Raw genomic sequence first — 21,953 nt, forward strand, 5'->3', positions numbered from 1 at the left:
TATAAAGAAAAATGGATTTCTTGCATATTGCTGCCATAGTGTATGAAAAATGATAAGGCCTTATAATCAAATTTTATGTGAAAATACAATTTTTCTTGCATATTTTGCACTATAGGCAGTTCATATAAATATAGTTAAGAGGGCTTATTCAATTTAACGCAAGTCAAAATCTCCGCGATCTATTACGATAGATCGCGGCTTGCGCTATCCTTTTACTATGAACAGCATAGGTCCACAGGAGAGCGCCGAGCAACATGTCCTCTCTCTGGGAAGGCTCGCTGCCGACTGATTTTAATCGGGTCGCGCGCAGTGTTTTATAGTACTTTAAAAAAAATTGTAGAAAAATAATAGAGGTACCTTAGTTGATTTTTTAAATTTTATCTTATAAGTAATACGTTCTTTCATTGCAATATGTATAAATTATATTCAACTAAGTCAAATATCATGGTGAAAATAATCATTTTGTCGACTATAATTTCTAAAAAAATTCACATTGTTCGGATTTTAATTTCATAAGTTAGGAGTCCAAATTAAAAAAATCTTTTAACTAACTATTTTAATAAGGATTTTTGCAGTTAGTTAAAAAAAAATGTGTGTTAGATCTGTCAGCAATTTCAGATATTTTTAGCTTCGAAATTGACACTAAAAGTGAAATCAAGTAATCATCGGCTCAGTTATCTTGATGGTATTCACAAATACTGTATTAATTGAAAAAAACTCTTAACTAACTATATAGACAATAAAATTTCCTAAAATTATTAGTAATTCATATGTTTGTAAGATAAGTGGTTGATGGACAATCTCGTTTGAAAAATCACATATTTGAGCCAAACAGCGCACGGACCGCGTACACGGCCTTAAGGAGTTTTCTAATCAATAAACTTGGTGAGCTAAATATATCAAATTATTTTCATATATTGAGAGAAAACATACATGAAAAAAATAAAATAAAAAATAATACTTACATTCGTAACAACCCAATGAGATCTTAGTCTTATTTTCGTGTTATACGGAAAAATTTTAATCGTCACAAAATGCAGATAATATTAAAAGTTTATATTTAACACCACAATAATTATAAAACTTGTACAAACACTCAATTCTTAATTCTAAGAGCTAGCACGCAAGAGCAACTTTTGTCTCCGCAACTATTTAGTCTCTCCCATCACCTCTATGGGCTAGTAAGAAAAAGCGCGCACGTAGCGACGCAACTCCCCATAGAGTTGATGGGAGAGACAAAATAGTTGCGGAGACAAAAGTTGCTCTGGCGCGCTAGCTCATAAACTGCATACTTTAGATTGTCAACGTATTTGTCCTCATTTCTACATTCTAAGCTTTGTATTCTATAATAAAGTTGGTACAGTCATAAAATAGTTTTTTGAAAAATTATAAGGTAACTAATAACAATTTGACCATGAATGTACAATTCACATAAAGAAAAAAAAGTTATCTTTGTCCAAAATTGTAACGAATTAAGAATTTATAATTAAGCTTAGTGTAAATATTATTGTTTCATATTAAAAATGAATCTTAGTATGTACTTAGATAGGAACTAAAAACTATTATACTATCCATTTGTACTTTAGTAAAGACAGAAATAGAGCCTACAATTTATTAAAAAAAATTCCTTATATTAAGTATTTTTTTTTGATTCGATTGAAGAAAATAATTTGATTTCAAAAATAAATGCTCTTTTCATTTCTTTTTTCATACAATTTTATTTTTTTGATGACAAATCATATTATATAGTTAGTTGTAAGTATTTCGTTTTTTTATATATAATCTCTTGCAAAGGTGAATTGTAAGGTATTATTATTATTGTTATCTGTATTGTTTATATTATAAGGTATAATAAAAAAAACCAACACTAGTCACACTTAGAATCTTAACACACTTAAATAAATCTCAAACTAAGAACAGGAACATATTTTTGAAATTCTTCACACAAAAACAGCTCACAATGAATACAAACATTTCATAATATTTACAAAATGTATATAAATAATCACCATTTGCATCATTCATTTTTAATAACATTAATCTTACTAATTCTACCGACTTAACGATTAAAGTAGATCAAAAGACCAGATTGTCAATTTGTGATTTAGAAAAATACAACAGATAATAAATTTATGCAAACTAACATAATTACGATAAACTACGTACGTCTAAATTTAAAAATTATAATGCAAATGATATGTGTTGCTATTAAAACAAATATATTATAAGTTAAAAGGTGTAGATATATTCGATCTTCAAAAACGGCTCACTATGTCAAAGTAAGATGGCATGATTCAATTATGGTGAGCGAAACAGAGACAGCTAAAGAAAATTGTGGGTAATTAGCCACATTTCGACGTGCCACTCCTAGAACACTAATAAGCTATCACCACTTATTTGCTTATAATACCTTTGTATTAATATATGTACTAAATTTCAAAAACCCGCGCCAATAACGAAGCAAATTTTAAATTGTCTTAATGTGAGTGAGACAACGCCATGCTTTTTACAACGTGTGCAAATGAGACGAAATGATGTTTAAAATTGGAATCTTTATTGGCGCGGGGTGTTATGTCAGAAAAATAGATTATAAAAATAAAATATTTTCAGTAAAGTAATTTGCATAAAGTTTAGTCCTGGAACGGCAGGTTTGCTGCTATTCTTTTCTTCCTCCTTTGGTTTTGTTGTTTTGTCACTGGTTGTTGATTTTGTGGCGGCTAAATATAAGAGAGGTAAAATTCAATATGGATTCATATAATATATTGTAATAATATTTTGTATAATTCACAAATGTAACTACTATTAACTATTTTTTTAAAACAACAACAATAAATTAAATTTTTTTATACGTAAAAAAATATTTTTAATAAAATGATTTTTCACCTGCGGCAACACTGGCTGCGGCTTGGGAAGTGTTGATTTGGGAGCTGGTATCCCTTCCATATTCCTCGGAGGTTGGCTGACATTGTTTACTCGTCTGTAAGGAAGTATTTTTAGTCTTAAATAAAAAAAATATACTATTTCAGAGAACATGGTAGTATAACAATCAAATGCGAATATTTAAAAAAAACATCAATTTCATAAGAAACCGATGTTTTTAAGCCATTGCATAGCTTCTATCGCGGGCCTTGAGCGCGGGGACCGAATCGAGAAATTCCGTAACGAAAAAACCTCACGCTCCCCACTCCGACGGGCGGAGGTGTGGCTTGAAGGCATAGCATGCAATAGCTTTACCGCGGCAGTCCCTGAGTGACACACGTCTTTTTTTCATGAGACAGGCTTTTTTGGCATTGATAAATCCAAACTACAAAAAAAATATGTACTAGTAAAAACTAAATTATTTCTATGAACAATATGGTATATTTTTGAATTTTTTATCACAATTATACCTCATCATTATACAAACAACTATTGAACAATTTTTGTTACACCCAAAAATGGATTCTACTTTAGCTATAAATATAAAAAAAAAATTGGTTGCCTGTAAAGTCGGTATACGGGCGAAAGTTTTACGTGACAACGACTTTTTATGTCTGTCTCTCTCGCTCTTAGGCGGGCTAACCATGCCCGAGTGGAAGGGACGCGTGCCTCTCACTCGCTCTCATTGTGAGCGCATAACGTGAGCGGAGCGTAACGCAGTTTCTTGAAGTGTCACCCGGCAAACCAATTTATAAGACGTTGACACGTCAAAAGGTGTCTCACCTCTGACTAGTTTGCACTTGCAGCGGTACAAACGGGTTGGTCACGTTGTTACTGCTTCGCGCTTGATTCGCCGGCGGTTGGAACTGAGGATTCTAAAGAATAAGGGAATTGTTTAGAAAATATTATTTATATATTTAAAACAATATCCACTAAAAAAACATAACTCCACAACATCAGTTTTCATAATTAAAAATGTTTGTGTCGAGAAAATAATGCTTAGTGTACATGTAAGTATAACATGCAAATGATAAATAAATTAATATTCAGTTATATTATCTTCAAAATATCATACTATTACATATTATAATGTTTATAAAACACTAAATTAACTTGAAATTAAAACTTAAACAAGCTATTTACAGTATGCATACAGTGTTGTAGCTCTATTTGACGGTATGCTCTTATTTCCAGACAGTTTACGCCGTGAATTAAACTGACTGGCAAATTCATATTATGAACGCAATAACCATGGCTTGTTATATACGCTCGCTAAGTACGCTTTCTATCTGACAAAGCAATAAAACTCGAATAATTTAAACAGAAACAGAAACATAACACTACCTGTACTTGTTGTTGTGTCCAGCTGGGCGCTAGCGTAGCGTGAGCGCTCGGCAAGTGAGTTGGGAACGGCGGGAATGGTGGTCCACCCAAATTCCCCACATTACCCACGTTACCCACATTCCCCACATTGCCCACGTTACCCACGTTCCCCACATTGCCCACGTTACCCACGTTCCCCACATTGCCCACGTTACCCACGTTTCTCACGTTACCCACGTTACCCACGTTTCTCACGTTACCCACGTTCGCGTGTTGCGGCGGCGGGTACGACGGGAACGACGGCGGTGGCTGTGGTGTATAATGTATTTTAATTCATCATATTATGTACTATAAAGCTTTTTTATTCAATGTCTAATAATAAAAGGAATAAAATAAAATATTTGTCATTAATAATTTTACATAAGGTAAATACTGTGCAAAAAACACTAAACATGAGGCTGTGGATGATTGATCTCTAAAAATAGTACTAAAACATAATATACCGACAAATTTCGTGTAACCCGCTGTGTATAAAAACAACAAAAGGCACAAGTAAAGCGAGTTTGGCCAAATAAACTTTATTTTTTTAACCGACTTCAAAAAAAAGGAGGAGGTTGTCAATTCGGCCGGTACGTTTTTTTTTATGTATGTGCACCGATCACTCCGAGGTTTATGAACGTGATTCTTTTTTTGTTCGATGCGGGATGGTGTCGAATTGGACCCATAAAAATTTTATTCGGATAGGCCCAGTAGTTTTTATTTTATGAGCATTTTTGTATGTATTTGTAAATGTTGCAAGTGCAAGTTTGAAGTCGGTTGTTTTTAACGCAGTTATCACTTGTATATCTTTTAAAACGTGTAATGTTGGTGTGAGTGAAACAGCTTACCTTGTGATAGTTACTGTTCGCCCATTCGTTGTAAGACGCCGGCGGTCTGTACAGATTCTCGCTCGGTTGGCGCCAATTTTGTTGTGAGTGTGCCCTATGAATTCAATTACATTTAATTTAGCGGTCCGCCCCGGCTTCGCCCTTGGTACATATTTACGTTTTCTCTACATAAGAACCACCTCGTACTTCAAGGAATATAATAAAAAAAGAATTATCGAAATCGGTCCACCCGTTCACGCGTGATGCCGTGACAGCGCAAAACGGGTATCATTTTTATATATACAGAAGAAGATTATTTTTTTAACAAAAACCTAAGGCTGGTTGCAGAGCTTGACCGACCGTCAGTGCGTACCGTCGGTCCTGACGATACGCATCAACAATTGTATGACTATGACACTAATGCGCATGACAATACGCGTGCGTATGGTCGGTCTAGCTATGAACGGTTTTATGAATTTCCATACATATGACAAGCGCGACTGACGTACGCACTGATGGTCGGTCAAGCTCTGCAACCAGCGTAATTGTCCGAACTAGACAAAACTTAATGCTTTTAGATAAATAAAAAGAATCATCATAATCGGTTCGGAAAAAAATATAAAAAGGAAAATCAAGAATATTTTTTTTTTAATTTAACATTTTAAGGTAAACACATTTTTAATATAGTGTCTTACCCAACAAATATATTCCAAAACGGTTGATTAAAGCTGCTTGAAACGATAATTATATATTATAAATTAGGGTTTATATTAAATGTAAAAAAATAATTTTATATTCAACTAGCTATCCGCCTGCGGCTTCGCCCGCGTTTTCAAAGAAAAACCCGCATAGTTCCCGTTCCCGTGGGATTTCCGGGATAAAACCTAGCCTATGTTACTCGTGGATAATGTAGCTTTCGAATGGTGAAAGAATTTTTAAAATCGGTCCAGTAGTTTATGAGCCTATTCATTACAATCAAACAAACAAACAAAGTTTTCCTCTTTATAATATTAGTGTAGATAATGTAAAAAGTTATTTTTTTTTTAAATGATGCGTTGTATGGTTAGTCTTAAAGACGCGGGTTCGAATCCCACCAAATGCACGATTCTTTTCTATTCTTCAAAATTTTCTCTATTATAAAACAAACTAAGTATGTAATTGTAAAAAAAAAAAAAACAATAACTCACTTGGGCGGCGTATTGCTTTGTTGTTTATCATTTTTGATTCGCCAATTTGCGTTCTGTTCACGGTTGTTCTGAAATAAAACATATATTTTTATTTGATTATTTTTTATTATTTGATTATTTAAGAACAGTTATTGCAAATATTCTTACTTTATTTTGCTTGCTTTGATCCGTTTCATTTTCGCTTATTTTCAACAAAGTTCGCAGTATATTTGTTGCATCGTCCTGTTAAATGTAAAAATAAAAAAAAGACGTAATTTTTATAAAATATAATATAGACTAACTTTCCGCCGGCGGCTCCGCCCGCGGTTTCAAAGAAAAACTCGCATAGTTCCCGTTCCCGTGGAATTTCCGGGTTAAAACCTATCCTACATTACTCGTGGATAATTAAGCTTCGAAAGGTGAAAGAATTTTTAAAATCGGTCCAGTAGTTTATGAGCCTATTCATTACAATCAAACAAACAAAGTTTTCCTCTTTATAATATTAGTGTAGATAAAATTGTAAACAATTTTTTATAATTTTTTTTTAATTTAATTTATAATTTTTTATTTTTTGACAGTATTAAATTAAAACCAAGTGAAATTGACTGAACGAAACGCGTGAAATGAATGTGAATTTTTTATGCTCTTAACTGTCAAAATGACAAATAGAGCGTTCAAATAAACAAACAAACAAACTCTTTAGCTTTAAAATATAGTGTAGATATAGAAAATCTTATAAAAATAAATGACAAACCTTTGATGGAGCGCTTTTAGTGTTGTTAGCGTTGTTTTTAACGGCTACGTTTGCATTATTCTTGTCAGTGTTGGCGGGTTTCAACTCTCTCGGGGGACTGTAATAATGGACATAAAAGGACTTATTAAAGAAAACCTTACCTACAACGAATGCATTTAGACTTCAAATTGAAAGTTAAAATACAATTTTTTTGTTCTGTATGTGATGTATGTAAAAGGTGATATGTATTTAAAAAAATATAAAGAACTTCAATTAAAAAGGCAACAGCTTAAAAGACAGCGAGACAGTTTAAATCGATAAAAGATCACGTAGGTAAAGCAACGGTTCACACTGTCATAAATTGGATTGGTTACCAATGTTTTTCCAAGTTGCTCTTAGCTTATTTGCATGGAACCCTTAGTGTCGCGAGTCCGACCCGCACTTGACTAATTTTTTTTTACTGTTCAACACAATATTTCAAAATTTTTGAAGTGAAACTTTGGGCTCGTTGAAAATTTCAAGGTCGCTTCATGGAGATTTTGGTATCTCTGAATCTTCTATCTTCTTTTAATGAAGTGAAACTTCTTTGCCAAGATTCAAAGATACGAAGATTAAGTAGTAGTTAAGATTAAGTTTCACTTCTTTGCCAAGATTCAAATTTATTTAATGACATGTATATTTTAAAAAGAAATATTTTACTTGATTTATGAATTGTTTGAGTGAATTGTTGATAATTTAATCTTTGACTTCCATAGTTCTTAGATACTTTACTGATTGTTAGACATAATTCATTGTTATACTGTGATGGAATGTAATGAATTTTATTTTATGTAATTGAATGTAATGTAGTTATTTATTGATTTAACTGTATTTTATGTAATTTTATGTATTGTAGCTATAGTGATGTGATATTTATCTGTACTATGAGTTGGATTCAACTTATTTTATGACATGTATTTAAAAAAATATTTTACTTGATCTGTGAATTGTGCTAAATAATGTAATTTTTAATAATTTTTTTTAACCTCAATTATGCTGTGTACATACAATTAGGCTGGCATATTACCGCAACATGATTGTGATTAAATTTGTGTATAATAAGTCAAAATTGTCAGCTGTGGTGTGTACCTATTTAAATAAATAGATAAACTTCTGACACGTGTGCCCGACACATACGCTCATTTCCACATTACCTATAGCTAGCGAACGCGGAGTGATGTGTGTTGTCCCTGCGCAGTATGGCGGGCGGGTGTGATACACCCCACGTGTTAGTGTCTATGTGGGCGTCCATCTTTGTTGCGATGCGGAGTTTGCGCCCGTACGATATGTTCAGCATGTTTGTTGGTAACATCCTAGAGAATAAAACAAGTTATTAGTAATTATAGATTATTCATAAGTGAAATATGTATTTAGAAATAGAAATAGAAAGTGTTTATTTGCCACCATGTACAAAAATATAAATCTTAATAATCTAACTATCTATTTGAGTTGAAGTCTCAAATAATATATTTTAGTAGTTTCTACATTTACTTCTAATGTAGCTGTCTTTTGTAGGCATATATAAAGGATAAGTTTTTATCTGTATGTTAAGATTATATTTAAACACAGTAAAAAAAGATCCATTTTCAAATCTCTTCATATCAGAACAGATGAGGATCTGTTCTCTTCTTCTTCTCGCCATTGCTCCCGTGAACGGTTCATCAAACATAACTTGATAACTTGGCGTTGCGTTTTACAATTGGGTAAAGTTTAATCATTAAACCAACTAACTAAACAAGTAGTGACGTCACAACACGACGTAACATAATTTTCAAATCTCACCTATAAAACCGGGGTTCATCGAACAGATCCTCCGCCATTGCCCCCGTGAACGGTTCATCAAACATAACTTGATAACTGTGTGTAGCATTCATTTTACCCAATAATCTAACTATTAAAGCAAGTAAACACAAATAGTGACGTCACATCTCACCTATAGAACCGTGGCTCTTCGAACAGATCCTCCGCCATTGCCCCCGTGAACGGTTCATCGAACATCACTTGATAACTGGGCGTTGCGTTCATTTTATCCGATAATCTGACAGTATTGCTGTCTGTGGGCTGATATACTGCGGTTATAGTGCCCTTAAGCCCGAGCGGGACGGTGATATTACGAGCAACGCACACTATACGGTCGTACATCTTGAAGTCTGCTTTTGGGTCGGGGGATATGTTACCCTCGTGCAGTTCCGGCTGTAAATATTTATATATAAGAACTGGCTTTCCACCCGCGGCATCGCCCGCGCAGTCAAAGAAAAACCCGCAAAGTTCCCGCTCCCGTGTGATTTCCGGAATAAAACCTATCCTATGTCCCGGGGTAAAAAGTAGCCTGCGGGTATCAAAATTTTATGCAAATTGGTTCAGTAGTTAAGGCGTAATTGAGTAATAGACAGACAGACAGAGTTACTTTCGCATTTATAATATTAGTATGGATTTAAAACTTATTTCCTCTTTTTAGTTTTTGTAGAAAAAAAACAATGCTAAGAAAAAATGCAGTCTATTTGCGTAAAACGTATTATGTTTAAAATTAAAAATAATTGTGTTCATTTAAATAAGCATAATATAATTATGCTTATTTACATTTAAATAAGCATAATATAATTATGCTTATTTAAATACGTAGTTAAATACAATTTATACGTAATATAAATAGTGAATAAAAATAGCGTATAAAAACATTATTTTCACAAAATTTCCAAAAAAATTTGTTACTGTAAAAAAAATCTACTGTTACAGAAAACATATCATTATTAGACTACTTTTAATACTCAAGTAAAACTTTTCAAAAAAACAATTTACTAAACAAAATACGAACCTTATACAGCAAATTCCACTTAACAGACAACGTAACTTTTTTCTCTTGCGCTTTTAATTCCTTCAATTGCGTATTAATATCCGACCACATTGCTTTCATTTCCTCCGGCTCCAACGCTTCGGAGCCACATTGCCGTCTCGCTGCACTGCTGTGCGGTTGAGATTTTAGCCACTTTTGGATTTCTTGCGGTTTCGCTTGCCTGGAATATGGACCTTATTAATAGGTGGTAAGAGTGATTTCCGTATGGGTACAAAAGGTGGCGAAATAAGAGGTAAAATTGGGAATTTGATACTTATGTCATATGTGTTATAGGGTAAGAACAATTTTTGTTTGGTAACATTTAAGTAGTCTTGCTTGTCCGCGGGGATGTGGATCTACGTCGTGATAAGAATGATTCTTTTTTATTTTTAAGAGAAAACCTATTTAGGTAAATATATCTAGGTAAATTTTAATATCTGTATTGGAATATGTTTCTTAAGACTTAGTCATAAGAGCGCTTTTAGAATAATTGAAGGAGATTGTTTAGCATTGTTTTTATTTCGTTTGCAAATAATGAAATATGTATCTTATGGGGGTGCTAATAGCGTTTTTTGAACAAAGTTGACATAGTTGACATAAAAACAAAAGCAATTTATATAAATTTTCTGACCGCTACGAATATAACAAAGTCTTTTCTATGTTATTAAGTATATTATCTTAATTATATTACCCAACAGCATTCGGCCATATATCGGCTTCGAAGAACACATCGTGGTTGGTTATAAACGCGAGTCTATCGAATAGTTCCGGGAACTTCCTTGCGTAGTTCTTGACGAGGTCGATACAACGCTGCGAGTATAGCCACATGGACGTCACTTTGCAGCGCCGAGTGTAGCCCGATATCTCTTGGTTCTATAAGATAATTAATTGTTTTTTTACAACAGATATTACAGATATACAGTCACGTTGCAGCGCCGAGTGTATCCGGATATCTATCTCTTGGTTCTATAAGATAATTAATTATTTTTTTACAACAGATATACTGATATTTTTACAAGAGAAATAATTATTTTTTACAATAATTTCCGGAACAACCACATAAATTACCTATCTGGCATGCTACAAATGGTTTATAATCCTATAAATCTTTATAGTGAAATCTCTGTTTCTTCCGTCCAAATTAAAATTTTACCAGATCTTTTTTTAACATATAACATTTATTCTACCAGCGCGGCATATTGCAAGCTTTTAATGACAATTAGATCCATAAAATCTACGTCACGTACGGAGCCAATCTTAGAGCTAGCGCGCAAGAGCAACTTTTGTCTCCGCAACTATTTTGTCTCTCCCATCAACTCTATGGAGAGTTGCGTCGCTACGTGCGCGCACTTTCTTACTAGCCCATAGAGGTGATGGGAGAGACAAAATAGTTGCGGAAACAAAAGTTGCTCTTGCGCGCTAGCTCTTATTTTTTTATTAATTCTTACCTTTTTGTTAAACTTCAAGTTGAGTCCAATATTGATTTTGTTCTGATTCTCAGTCGGCAAGTCATTCCTCACGCCGAGTATCACCAACACTGAGCCCGTGATCCGCGACAGCATTTGCGTCGAAATACCTACAATGCAATTTATTTAAAAACTGTATCTATGACAATAAAATAGGGCGCGACTACAATATAAGAATTGGTTGGTGGTATTTTTGAAAAATAAGGTCGTAAAGAAGTTTCAATTCTTACGTGTGTACACTAGTACACGCACACATTTTATTTTTATTTTATCTTAATTTGTATGTTATATGATAATATGTGTGTGTGTACTTGTCACTTGGGTGCTTGTTATTTGTTTATGTATGTGTGTCTCACCGCACGCAGCGGCCGCGTGGTTGGCGTTCCGGTAGGGGCAGGCGGCGGCGTGCGGGCGGCCCACCGGCTCCGCGCACTCGCGGACTATCACCTTGATGCGCCCGTTGCGTATCGCCTCTGCTCCCACCACCTGGAGAGACGAACAGTAAAAACTATATAGTATTTTCTAGGGTTTGATTTTACGCGAGTATTATACATTTAGAAATTAAAGACTTTTTAACGGATTTTAAACGCGATTTATTCATTATATTATTTTCCGACGTTTCGAACACTGACCTCCCCGTGACCACGCTCGCTGTAAAGTGTTCGAAACGTCGGAAAATAATATAATGAATAAATCGCCTTTAAAATCCGTTAAAAAGTCTTTAATGAGTTTGAGTTTGAGTTTAATTTCTAAAAGTTAAAACTATTTCATGAGTTTCATGTTTTTTTAAGCTATTGCATAGCTTCTATCACGGGCCTTGAATTGAGAAATTCCGTAAGGAAAAAACCTCACGCTCCCCACTCCGACGGGCGGAGGTGTGCCTTGAAGGCATAGCATGCAATAGCTTTACCGCGGCAGTCCCCGAGTGCCACACGTCGTTTTTTTGCTTTAAAACAAACAAGACATGAACGCCAAAGCGACTGAGTGCATTGTGGCCGGTTGACCTCAGTTGAGCCGTGAGCGGAACATAAGTGATGTAGGCGGTGTCTTCTCTATACGTAGTAATAGCACAGTATTACAATATAATATTGTGATACTGTTGTAATAGTATCTCAATGTAGGAAAAACGTGTATTTACTTCACGAAATCATTACATACTATAAAACGAAGTCGCTTTCTCTGTCCCTATGTCTTGTATGCTTAAATCTTTAAAACTACGCAATAAAACAGAGTGATTCAAGAGACATATTACACATCCTCGACATTACTCTGAAACGCTCTCTAAGCTTACTACAGACCGATCGGTGCGGAGCGGTCCATACTGACCACGTGACACTAAACCTAAACCACCAAAAAACATAAAATAAACGATGATAAAACCAAACAATGATACTCACAGCAAGACACCCATAATACTGTCCCATAGTCAGTAAAAAAAGTTTATCCCCGGCAGGATAGGCCTCCCCCGGGGTCAGGAACTTAGCGGGGGGCTTCAACATGGTCGCCTTAGCGTTAGCCACTGTTGCTTGGAGCGCGTAACCGCACGGCATCTCACACCATTCCTCTTCTAACACCATTGATGTGTTGTCTTGGATCGTGTATTTGTATCCTGAAAAAGACCAATAATTAATTAATATTTTATTTAACAAAAAATTGTAAGTTAAATTACGTAGAAAATTAACCGGATGATTACAATGTTCAACGGTATAGTTAAACAGTCTTACATGTGGCGGCGCGGGCAAGAAAGAAATTGGGCAACTGACGCTTTAGATGACCGTTTTATAAGGGCGCAAACTTGGATAATTTATTTTGTTGTGGCTTTGGAAAAACTTAAAACTCTATTCCCACATATTTCCGCGTAAGAATGATAAGTAGAAATGGCATCTTATTAATTATTGTAACAGATATTTCCATTTTACAGGCTATTCATTTTTTATTATTTTATCATTATCCATTATTTAGGCTATTTATATTATATTAATCTTTATTTATTAGATAATTCTAAAGAACAATTCCTAAAACACTCCGTACGTTTTGGTTAAATAGTACGTATAATTATGAACAAATATTACCTTTTAAATTTGTTGCGTGTATGATGACATGTACATCGCCGAGTGCGATACCCAAACGATTCATGTTGCTAGAATAAAAATAATGTGTTTAGAAATATGCAATTATTTATTAACGTATCTTTTATCGGTATTTTTTAACTTTGTCTAATGTTTGTCTAATTTAAATGTAACTAAATTTAATGTTCAAACCATTACAAGATAATGCAAATTTAGTTAAAATAAGTGAAGCACCTTCTAAAAGCAGCTTTTATACATAGAAAAAAGAGGAGAATTTAATTCTGACAATTAAAACAAAAAAAAAAATTGCCAAGTTTATTTCCCTAGAATTTCGGGGATAAATACTTACTGTTCAATAACAGTAGACCGTTCCGACATCCACTGTTTGTGCATATTGCCAACATTGGGCTCAGTTGTATACTGCACTTCGCTGTTTTGTTTGTCGATGTGGTGCAAGCGGCATTTCTCGTTCGATACAGACACCACTCTGGTAGATTAATATAAATATAATTAAAATATATAATATTTGGTGTTTTTGTGTGTATGTCTCCTACGCAGGAACAGTGTCAAGAAATATTGGTCAAAAACGTTATATTTATTTTTACATTTACATTTAAGATAATGTATTCTACATGTACAATACACTGTATAGCAATGCGACAATTTTGTATATTTGATTCTTGCCAAAGAAGTTTCACTTCTGGCACGTGTGCTCGGCACACGCTCTTTTTTTATTCAAATCAGTACTATAATTCCAGAGTTACCAAAAATTCACAATTAACTAATTGCTTATACATACTGTCCATACTTACTTAGCTCTAGTTAGATGCGGCCATCCGACCCATATAACTTTTCCCAGTAGATTTTTCGCAACTTCCTCTATCGGCGGGTTTGTGTCCTCATCGGGTAGTATCTTGACTATCATGTTCTCGTTACGTGAGGGCTGGTCGAACACCTTCACTTTACACTTTTTAAGTTGCGTCTGTGAAAATAAGTATAAGCATAAAAACTAAGGATGATCAGAATTGGAAGCCCAGAATTATCAGGTTTCCCCACCGCATGTTTCCTTCTATCCCTGAAAAGTATACTATAATTTTGCCAAAAAAATTTGTCAAAATATTCATCTTACCTCATACTTCAAATGTCGCGTGGTAACAAGGTCTCTTGGAACCTCTAATTCCGCGCTCCATACTTCTTGCTCTAGAGTATTGTTCTCTTATGGGCACCTAACTTTTCTGAAGTTAGGTGCCCAAAAAAAAACCTCTAAAAATGTTCCCCTATATCTTACCTCATACTTCAAGTGCCGCATAGTGGGGAATCCCGGGAACAGCAGATCCCGTTGTGCGTTGGGCAACATGCCACGTTTCAGCCTGTCCTCGGGCACCTCTAGCTCCGCGCGCCATACGGCCTGTTCTAACGCGTAGTTGTGTTTTATTTCCGGGAAATATTCCGGTGCTTTTTCTGGACCTGAATATAAATGTTTTTTATAAAATAAAATTGTGGTTGGATATACTGTTTAAGGATATACTTTGTATTTGAGAAGCAACACTGTAAGATGGCAGAAAAGACTGACATGATAACCAAACCTCATTTAATTTTCCTTCAAAATAAACTGAGAACTTTACTACTAAAAATATAAAAAATATATTGTTAATTCGATGATTAGGTCAGTTAGTAAAGAGCACTCACTTGCTGAATTTATAAACAATGATGTAATTGACTAAATATGAACAATACCTAAACTTATTGGTGACCAGTTATAAATCATCATGGGTCCGTGCATATTCCGTTTTAATTCTTCTTCAGTCAATCGCTGATAACACGGCGCCATGGCTGACAGAAGATTTGTCTGAAAACAAAAGTAAGCTATAACATATCTTTTGTAACTTACATGCTTATTAAATTTCATAAACATAAACTTTAAGAAAACATTAAATAATAAAAAATACCCAGAAGAAACGCGTTACATTTAAAAACAAACACTGATACAAAACATAATTTAGATATTTAAAAAAAATATCTAAAAAGCAACATGATGTCAGGTAACAAAAAAAAACTTAATAATAACTTATTCAAGATTTAAATAAAAAATTAAATACCTCATCAATAAACGGTATAAGTACAACAGCCTCCCAATCATTCTTCTTTCCGTTGAGATCAGTTTCGAAATTCACTGGATAATAGTGTACTATGGGAGAGTCTTCATCTGTCATCAGATCGTGGAACGGAGTTGGGAGTAGGTGCTTACTGGCCGCGGGGAGTACGGCTAATAACTGAAATAAAAAATTAAACATTAGAGGAAGGTATTTTCGCACATAGTAAAAAGTATTAAGTTCTGAAGTGATAACAAGTATAAAATTGAAATTACAGTTATATTTGAGCTTTTATTACCCAAAAATCCTCTGTGTTCTAAGGTAGATATTCAACTATTTACTTAAATTCAAATTTGCTTTTAATCATCTTTAAATATGTATTTTAGAATTGTCTTGAATTTTTAATAAACATCCCCACTACTTAACAAACTGCATAAAAACTATCTCTCATTCTTTGTTTATTATTTCTGTCATATTCCCAGACACACATTTTACGCGTTAAAAAATGACTAAAGTTAAGTATGTATATCTTCCTGTGCAGATAAGATGCGCACTAATAAACGCAACCACTACCGCCAGCCAGACAGCCTGGACTGTAACCGAAATAGCAAGAGAAACAGCATATCAAAAACCCAACTATACTAAAATGACTTTTTTTAAAACGTTGGTAGCTCCCGTACCAATAGATGTTCATAGAAACAAGTGGTGTCGCTTGCAGTTTGCTGTTGCAGTTTGCGGTCTGCGGCCCGTCTCGGACTTGTACCTTAACAAAAAATATTTTTATTTTCAAACTACCCTCACCTGTTCAAACGGTTTAAACGGTTCTCCCAGCTCAAATTCAATCTTGAGATCTTTGAAGCCCTTGATATCGGATATGTATGGCGCATAGTGGTGTGGATAGTACCAGCACCATGATGGACAACCTTTGTAGTAGTAGAAAAGATTCCATTGTATCGCGCGCACGTAACCCTCCGCTTGGTCCGCTAGTACTTCACTACAGAGTTAAGTGTATAAAAGTATAAATAAATTATAAGTTTAAACGAGAAAAGTTTGTAAACAAACGTACTTATCAATAAGATTTTATTACAGCGATAGTGATTGTGTGTTCTAAGTTTAATAAGTATGTATTATTTTACTTTAAATTTTCTTGCAAACTGCATTTTTTTTTGTTTGGAAAACAATGTTGATACTATTTAATATTCAGTATGTCAAAATACCACACTATGTTACAAAATCAAAAAACTTACTCAGTGACTTTAGAATAATCTAATTTATTCATATAGTAGTCCTTTTTGTGAAGTATAAACTCCATTTCAATGTTTGCTTCCTCTGAAAACATAAAAAAAAAATATATTGACACAACTTAAAAAAAGAAAGCAAATTTATTAAAAAAATAAATAATTTCAATTACCATCACTTGTTTCTTCATATTCATCGTCATTGTCCATTATATCATCTAAAAACTAAATTAGAAGATAAAAATCAAATGTATTTAAGTGCGAGGAAAAACCTAATCCTATGCCAAGGTCTAATGTCATAAAATTAGTTCAGGATACATCGCCCATTTTTGCAAGTGACTACTATCAAGCTAATTTTCCGTTTGTAGCTTTATTTTGATGAGACACCGAATAATTTCGTGTACGAAAGTCTCGATTGTGGTAGCTAACAGAGATAACAAGGATAAAAATTTTTGATTTGATGGTTCTCAAATATTTATTACTAACTGAATGATTTTTTTTTGTTCAATCTCAAGATAATTACCTAAATTATTCGAAAAAATATTTGTCCTACAAAATCTCAAAGTCCTACAAAATTGTTCAAAGAGTCCCCCTTTCCAAAGTGTATCGATAACGAGGTCATCATAAATGATTACTAACAAGCTGATTTTTTTGTTTTCACTTAGTTAATGTTTATATAATTCAACAGACATATTGTCCTACAAATTGCGTAATAAACATTTGAGAACCATCAAATCAAAAAATTTTATCCTTGTTATCTCTGTTAGCTACCACAATCGAGAGTTTCGTACACGAAATTATTCGGTGTCTCATCAAAATAAAGCTACAAACGGAAAATCAGCTTGATAGTAGTCACTTGCAAAAATGGGCGATGTATCCTGAACTAAATGTAATAACATGTAATAAATACAAATACTGAACTATTTATGAGCTGCAATAGTATAATTACAATTTAGTAGGTGAAGTGAACTTTACTAAAAATAAGCAAAAAATATTTGTTTGTTTGTAAAAATTTAATCCAACATCTATTCAACTTATTTTAAATTATTTCACCATTGGATAAATTGAGTAACACAAGATCTATTTATTAAAAGTGCAATAATTTAACTACTACAGTAAAACCCGTTTAAGACGATTTTTCAGGGACTCAACCAAAAACGCGTCTTAAGCGGGAAAGCGTAATAAGCGGGAAGTAAAAAACGGACTGTATGTAGTAATACATAATATTATGTATTAATATTTATAATGATTTTTCGGATGTATGTATATTGTACATTTAAACATTATGTACGTTATACAAAATGTCGTGTATTACTATCACGTTATTATAATATACAGTGTGGAAATTTTCGACCCTGGAGGGACCCTTTGGCCCTGGAGGGAAAGTACTTGAAATACTAATGATAGCAAATTTTGCTAAAAGGAAACATTCCTTTATTTTTAAAAAGAATTATAACTGCGTTCAAAGATTTTCGAAAAATCACTTGCATCGACCGGGAAGAAGTTACATCGCGTCTTAAATCATTAACTGCTGATAATCGGAGTTGACTCATCTTCTTCTTGATCATTACCACTTTGAGCCTCTTCTTGTGTGCTATTCACACTCTCAATAAGATGTTCAATAGATTGAATTTCTTATGATGATACATTATCATGAATGAATATCCAGGAAACCACTGCAGTCATAACGTCAGTTCAGTCCGCCGGGTTTGAGTCGGCCGCTGTCGCAGGGGTAATATGTGTTGGCCGTTAGATGTATGAAAACATGTCTCAAGTTGCAGGGACTGATGCAAAATGGCGTATTATACGAGAAATCGTATTAAGCGTGATCGTATTAAACGGGTTCTACTGTATTTCCAAATTAGACATATTATAAAATTATAAAATATCATAATATAAAAATTTTATGAAATAATATTTTTACCACTTCCTGTGTAGCATTTATAAGTGCTTGTAATTCATCATCTGGCTTGTTTGCTTTGATGTCGTCAATGTTTACATTGAATGTGTCGTCGTTGTTTGGTTTATACTGAAAATTATATTATGTTTGTAATTTGGTTACTTCAAGGTCTGAGACATTTAGATATTAATAGCAATATTTTTTTTATAATGTTAATATTACGAAATTGAAAAGGAGAACTGACTTTTGAATATAATTTTTTTTTGTAATAAATAGTATTTTTTTTTTCTTCTTTTAAACCAAGACATAACATGAAAAGCAACTCCTCAACGAAGAAATTAGATGAAAAACAACTATTTCTCTCTAAAAATATAAAATGTTACCTCTTTCCTCTCCAACATATTTGGTCGCCTTCCAGTTTTCATTTCAAAATACTTAAGATCAGCATATGTGTCTTGGAACTTTTCCTTATCTATCTTAGCTAGTTCTTGCATGAAAACCTCGAATCTAGCTAAATTCAAATCTCCAGCTTCATTTATGTAGCCTGTGTAGGAATTTTAGGTTAATAAAATTTCATAAGACATTTTGTACTATAATTAATTAATAAACATAATATTATACCATGGCATTTACTGCACCATGACTAAAAAAAATTCTTTTGTTTTTTTTCATTTGTGCCTTGGTTCTTTTTTTTGTATTTATTTTTGAAAGTAATACATATAAAATCTTTTTTAAAGAAAATAACAAAGACTAATTTATAAAAATAACCACACTCACCGTCCAAAGTCGGCAAGACAGTCATATAAGTTTTATACAACAGTGGCATAGCGTCATTGCTTATATGCATATTCGGTAGGTTCGGTATAAAATCGTTTCCCACCAAAAATCCCATGAGTACCCAGTCATCTACTATTTTCTCTATATCATATTCAAAGGGTAATTTATCCTTAATACCAACAAACTCTTGCTCTAAATATTCTCGTAAAAGCGACAAGTGTAATAAGTAAAAATTTGTTTCTTCGGGGCTTGTCGCTCTTTGCGTTGTTTTGCCGAATTTCACCTAAAAATTTTGTTATATTCATATCATTCATACAATTTAAATTTTTCAAATAACATCATAAGATGAAAACGGTATCAAAATGTTACACTCAATACACGCAACTCAATTTTTATACCTTTTCTTAATTTGAATTAATATTAAATTAATAATTGCTACAGCTAGTAAGAGTATAACATAGTAGTGGTACATATTTCCCAATAAAAGGTAGCTTATGTTCTTTCTCTGGGTCTAAACATTGTCTGTGCCAAATTTCATCAAAATCGGTTGAGAGGTTTATGCGTGAAAACCATACATACATAATTACAAACTTTCTTCTTTATAATATTATATAGAAAAAACAGTTTCATATATCTTACTTCCTCTCTCAGTAGAGCGAAATGTGGTTCATGTGTGCACATCCCGAGCATAATAAGATCAGCGTCCAAACCATACAGACAGTGCCTAGTGTTGGGATCATAGTCTGACTGGGAGCGAGCCCAGCGAATGTAGTCCATTATTTTATGTTCTCCTTCTCCTGGCGTCTATAATATATATTGTATTAATAAACTGTGTAATTGTAATTAAAATTAAATACATTATATTTTTATCCCAACGTTTCGCACTTTGCAGCGAGCATAGTCACGGGGAGATTTGAATACTGTGAAACGTCGCGTCGGCATACTAATATAATGAATAAATCGCGATTAAAATCCGTTAAAATCTTTAATTTCCAAATGTAATGCGTAAAACTAAACACTAGAAATTATTTAAATACTAGGAAAATTGTGTTGAGAAAGGTTCTTATAAACACGTAATAACAATAAAATGTGCTTAAAAATTAAGAATATAAACACAAATTGAATTACCTCATGTCCTGACAGAATAACTTTCACTTTGGACCATAGTGGGTCAGATGACATCTTGGTCTTAACAAAATATTTGAGCTGCTCATGCAAACGGGCCATGAACACTGTACCAGGTGTTATACAGTTGCTATCAAATCTCTTTTCAGTAGGAAGAACTTCACCTACAAATTAAATTGTTATGTGTATGTTAGAAAAGTAATAAGATTCATTTATTTTGTTTGAAACTTTATTATGAAAGTTGTAATTTGTTAAATACTTCTGAATATTGACTTTTGTAGTGAATGAGGGTATTTGAATATTTTTCCTTTCTTCTTTTATTTGCTTCAAGTGAATTTTCAAATATCTACCATATATTCTAAGAATAGCTTTTTAAAACAAAATCTTTAATCTGCTAATGATTCTGATACCTTTTGATTTTGCATCTTCCTCCAATTGCTCAGCTTCCCTTGCTGACCTAAATCTGTAGAAACATTTCAATTTTACATCATTTTTTATTGATACATTATTAATAATTATGCACAACTGATAAATATACAGTTGTATTGTATGTGTTATAAAACTCATACATATAAATACACATCGTTGATCTGAAGACTTACCTTCTGCCTCTTTGTTGATTCATCTTAGCTCTAGGTGCCACACCGTCAATGGCCATGAAGAACAACTTCTTAGGTTTTATGATTTGAAACAGTATACTTATATAATGAAATATATCCTTAAATATCTTCTCTTCAGTGATCCGGAAATGCGGATTTGAATCATCTGGATGTGAACAATTGTGAATGATCCCATTCATGTCCAGGTACATATTGTCAAAATCTGGTATCTAAAATAATTATGTATGAATATATTTATAAAAATTAGAGTATTTTTTTATATAAAACAGAGAATGGGTATGAAAATTAGTAATTACAATGAGAAATGATTATCAAGATTTCTTATTATTTTATAATGGAAAATATCACAGTTTCATCAAACGACAAATTGGTACGATTAGCTTAGAGGCTTGTTGTATTCCACTTAGAATTCTAACTTATAACAATTACCTGATATTGTTTTACCAGCTCATTGAGGCATGGATATCTCTCGCTGGTATACCTGAAAAACTTTGGTACACCCATTTTTGATTTGTACAAAAAATGCCTCAAAAATTGTTGATTATTATGTATGAAGGTATATACGAAGGTATCTTCAAGTCCACTTTATAACCTTATTATTGTTTTTGTCATATATGTCAACAATGAAGAAATACGTTAAAATTCCAAAACATCTACATGTATGTTAGGAAAGTCCCATAAGTAGGTACATATTTTAGAAAAACTTTCGGAATTAGTTTGATTTAATTATTTTAGTTCAAAATAGAAAAGAAGAATAGAAATTAGAAAGAGAGGGAGATATGACAG

The 21,953-nt window shown here is 33.2% G+C and overlaps 1 protein-coding gene across 2 annotated transcripts; it reads right to left on the reverse strand.

Annotated features, from left to right (window-relative positions):
- Positions 1 to 863: 863 nt before the first annotated feature.
- LOC123692467 (5'-3' exoribonuclease 1) lies at positions 864 to 21,839 on the reverse strand. Of its 2 annotated transcripts, XM_045637220.1 has the most exons (32): positions 21,597 to 21,839; positions 21,150 to 21,376; positions 20,958 to 21,010; positions 20,551 to 20,711; positions 20,062 to 20,226; positions 19,423 to 19,705; positions 19,029 to 19,189; positions 18,670 to 18,774; positions 16,919 to 16,970; positions 16,755 to 16,836; positions 16,309 to 16,501; positions 15,514 to 15,687; positions 15,152 to 15,263; positions 14,703 to 14,881; positions 14,227 to 14,396; positions 13,764 to 13,901; positions 13,418 to 13,485; positions 12,743 to 12,954; positions 11,702 to 11,831; positions 11,328 to 11,455; positions 10,571 to 10,752; positions 9,862 to 10,060; positions 8,980 to 9,239; positions 8,201 to 8,359; positions 7,029 to 7,125; positions 6,443 to 6,517; positions 6,296 to 6,363; positions 5,130 to 5,223; positions 4,264 to 4,551; positions 3,703 to 3,794; positions 2,884 to 2,977; positions 864 to 2,717 (listed from the first exon to the last, which is right to left on the reverse strand). In XM_045637220.1, exons 1-32 carry the CDS (start codon positions 21,669 to 21,671, stop codon positions 2,631 to 2,633), a joined length of 4,563 nt encoding a protein of 1,520 aa, XP_045493176.1. In that variant the 5' UTR covers positions 21,672 to 21,839; the 3' UTR covers positions 864 to 2,630. The 2 variants fall into 2 exon arrangements, with proteins under 2 accessions (XP_045493176.1, XP_045493177.1); XM_045637221.1 differs by lacking the exon at positions 6,443 to 6,517.
- Between the last annotated feature and the right edge of the window lie 114 nt (positions 21,840 to 21,953).

Source organism: Colias croceus, chromosome 6 (genome assembly GCF_905220415.1).
Source record: "Colias croceus chromosome 6, ilColCroc2.1".
In the NCBI taxonomy this organism is placed as follows: domain Eukaryota; kingdom Metazoa; phylum Arthropoda; class Insecta; order Lepidoptera; family Pieridae; genus Colias; species Colias croceus.

What these genes read in the sequence shown, in the direction of transcription:
- LOC123692467 (XM_045637220.1), bottom strand. Translation starts at nt 21,671, where the DNA reads ATGGGTGTACCAAAGTTTTTCAGGTATACCAGCGAGAGATATCCATGC. An exon ending in TTATTCTGTCAGGACATGAG is followed by an intron (nt 20,227 to 20,550) that starts GTAATTCAATTT and finishes TATATATTATAG; the next exon opens with ACGCCAGGAGAAGGAGAACA. An exon ending in CAAAGCAATACGCCGCCCAA is followed by an intron (nt 5,224 to 6,295) that starts GTGAGTTATTGT and finishes TTGAATTCATAG; the next exon opens with GGCACACTCACAACAAAATT.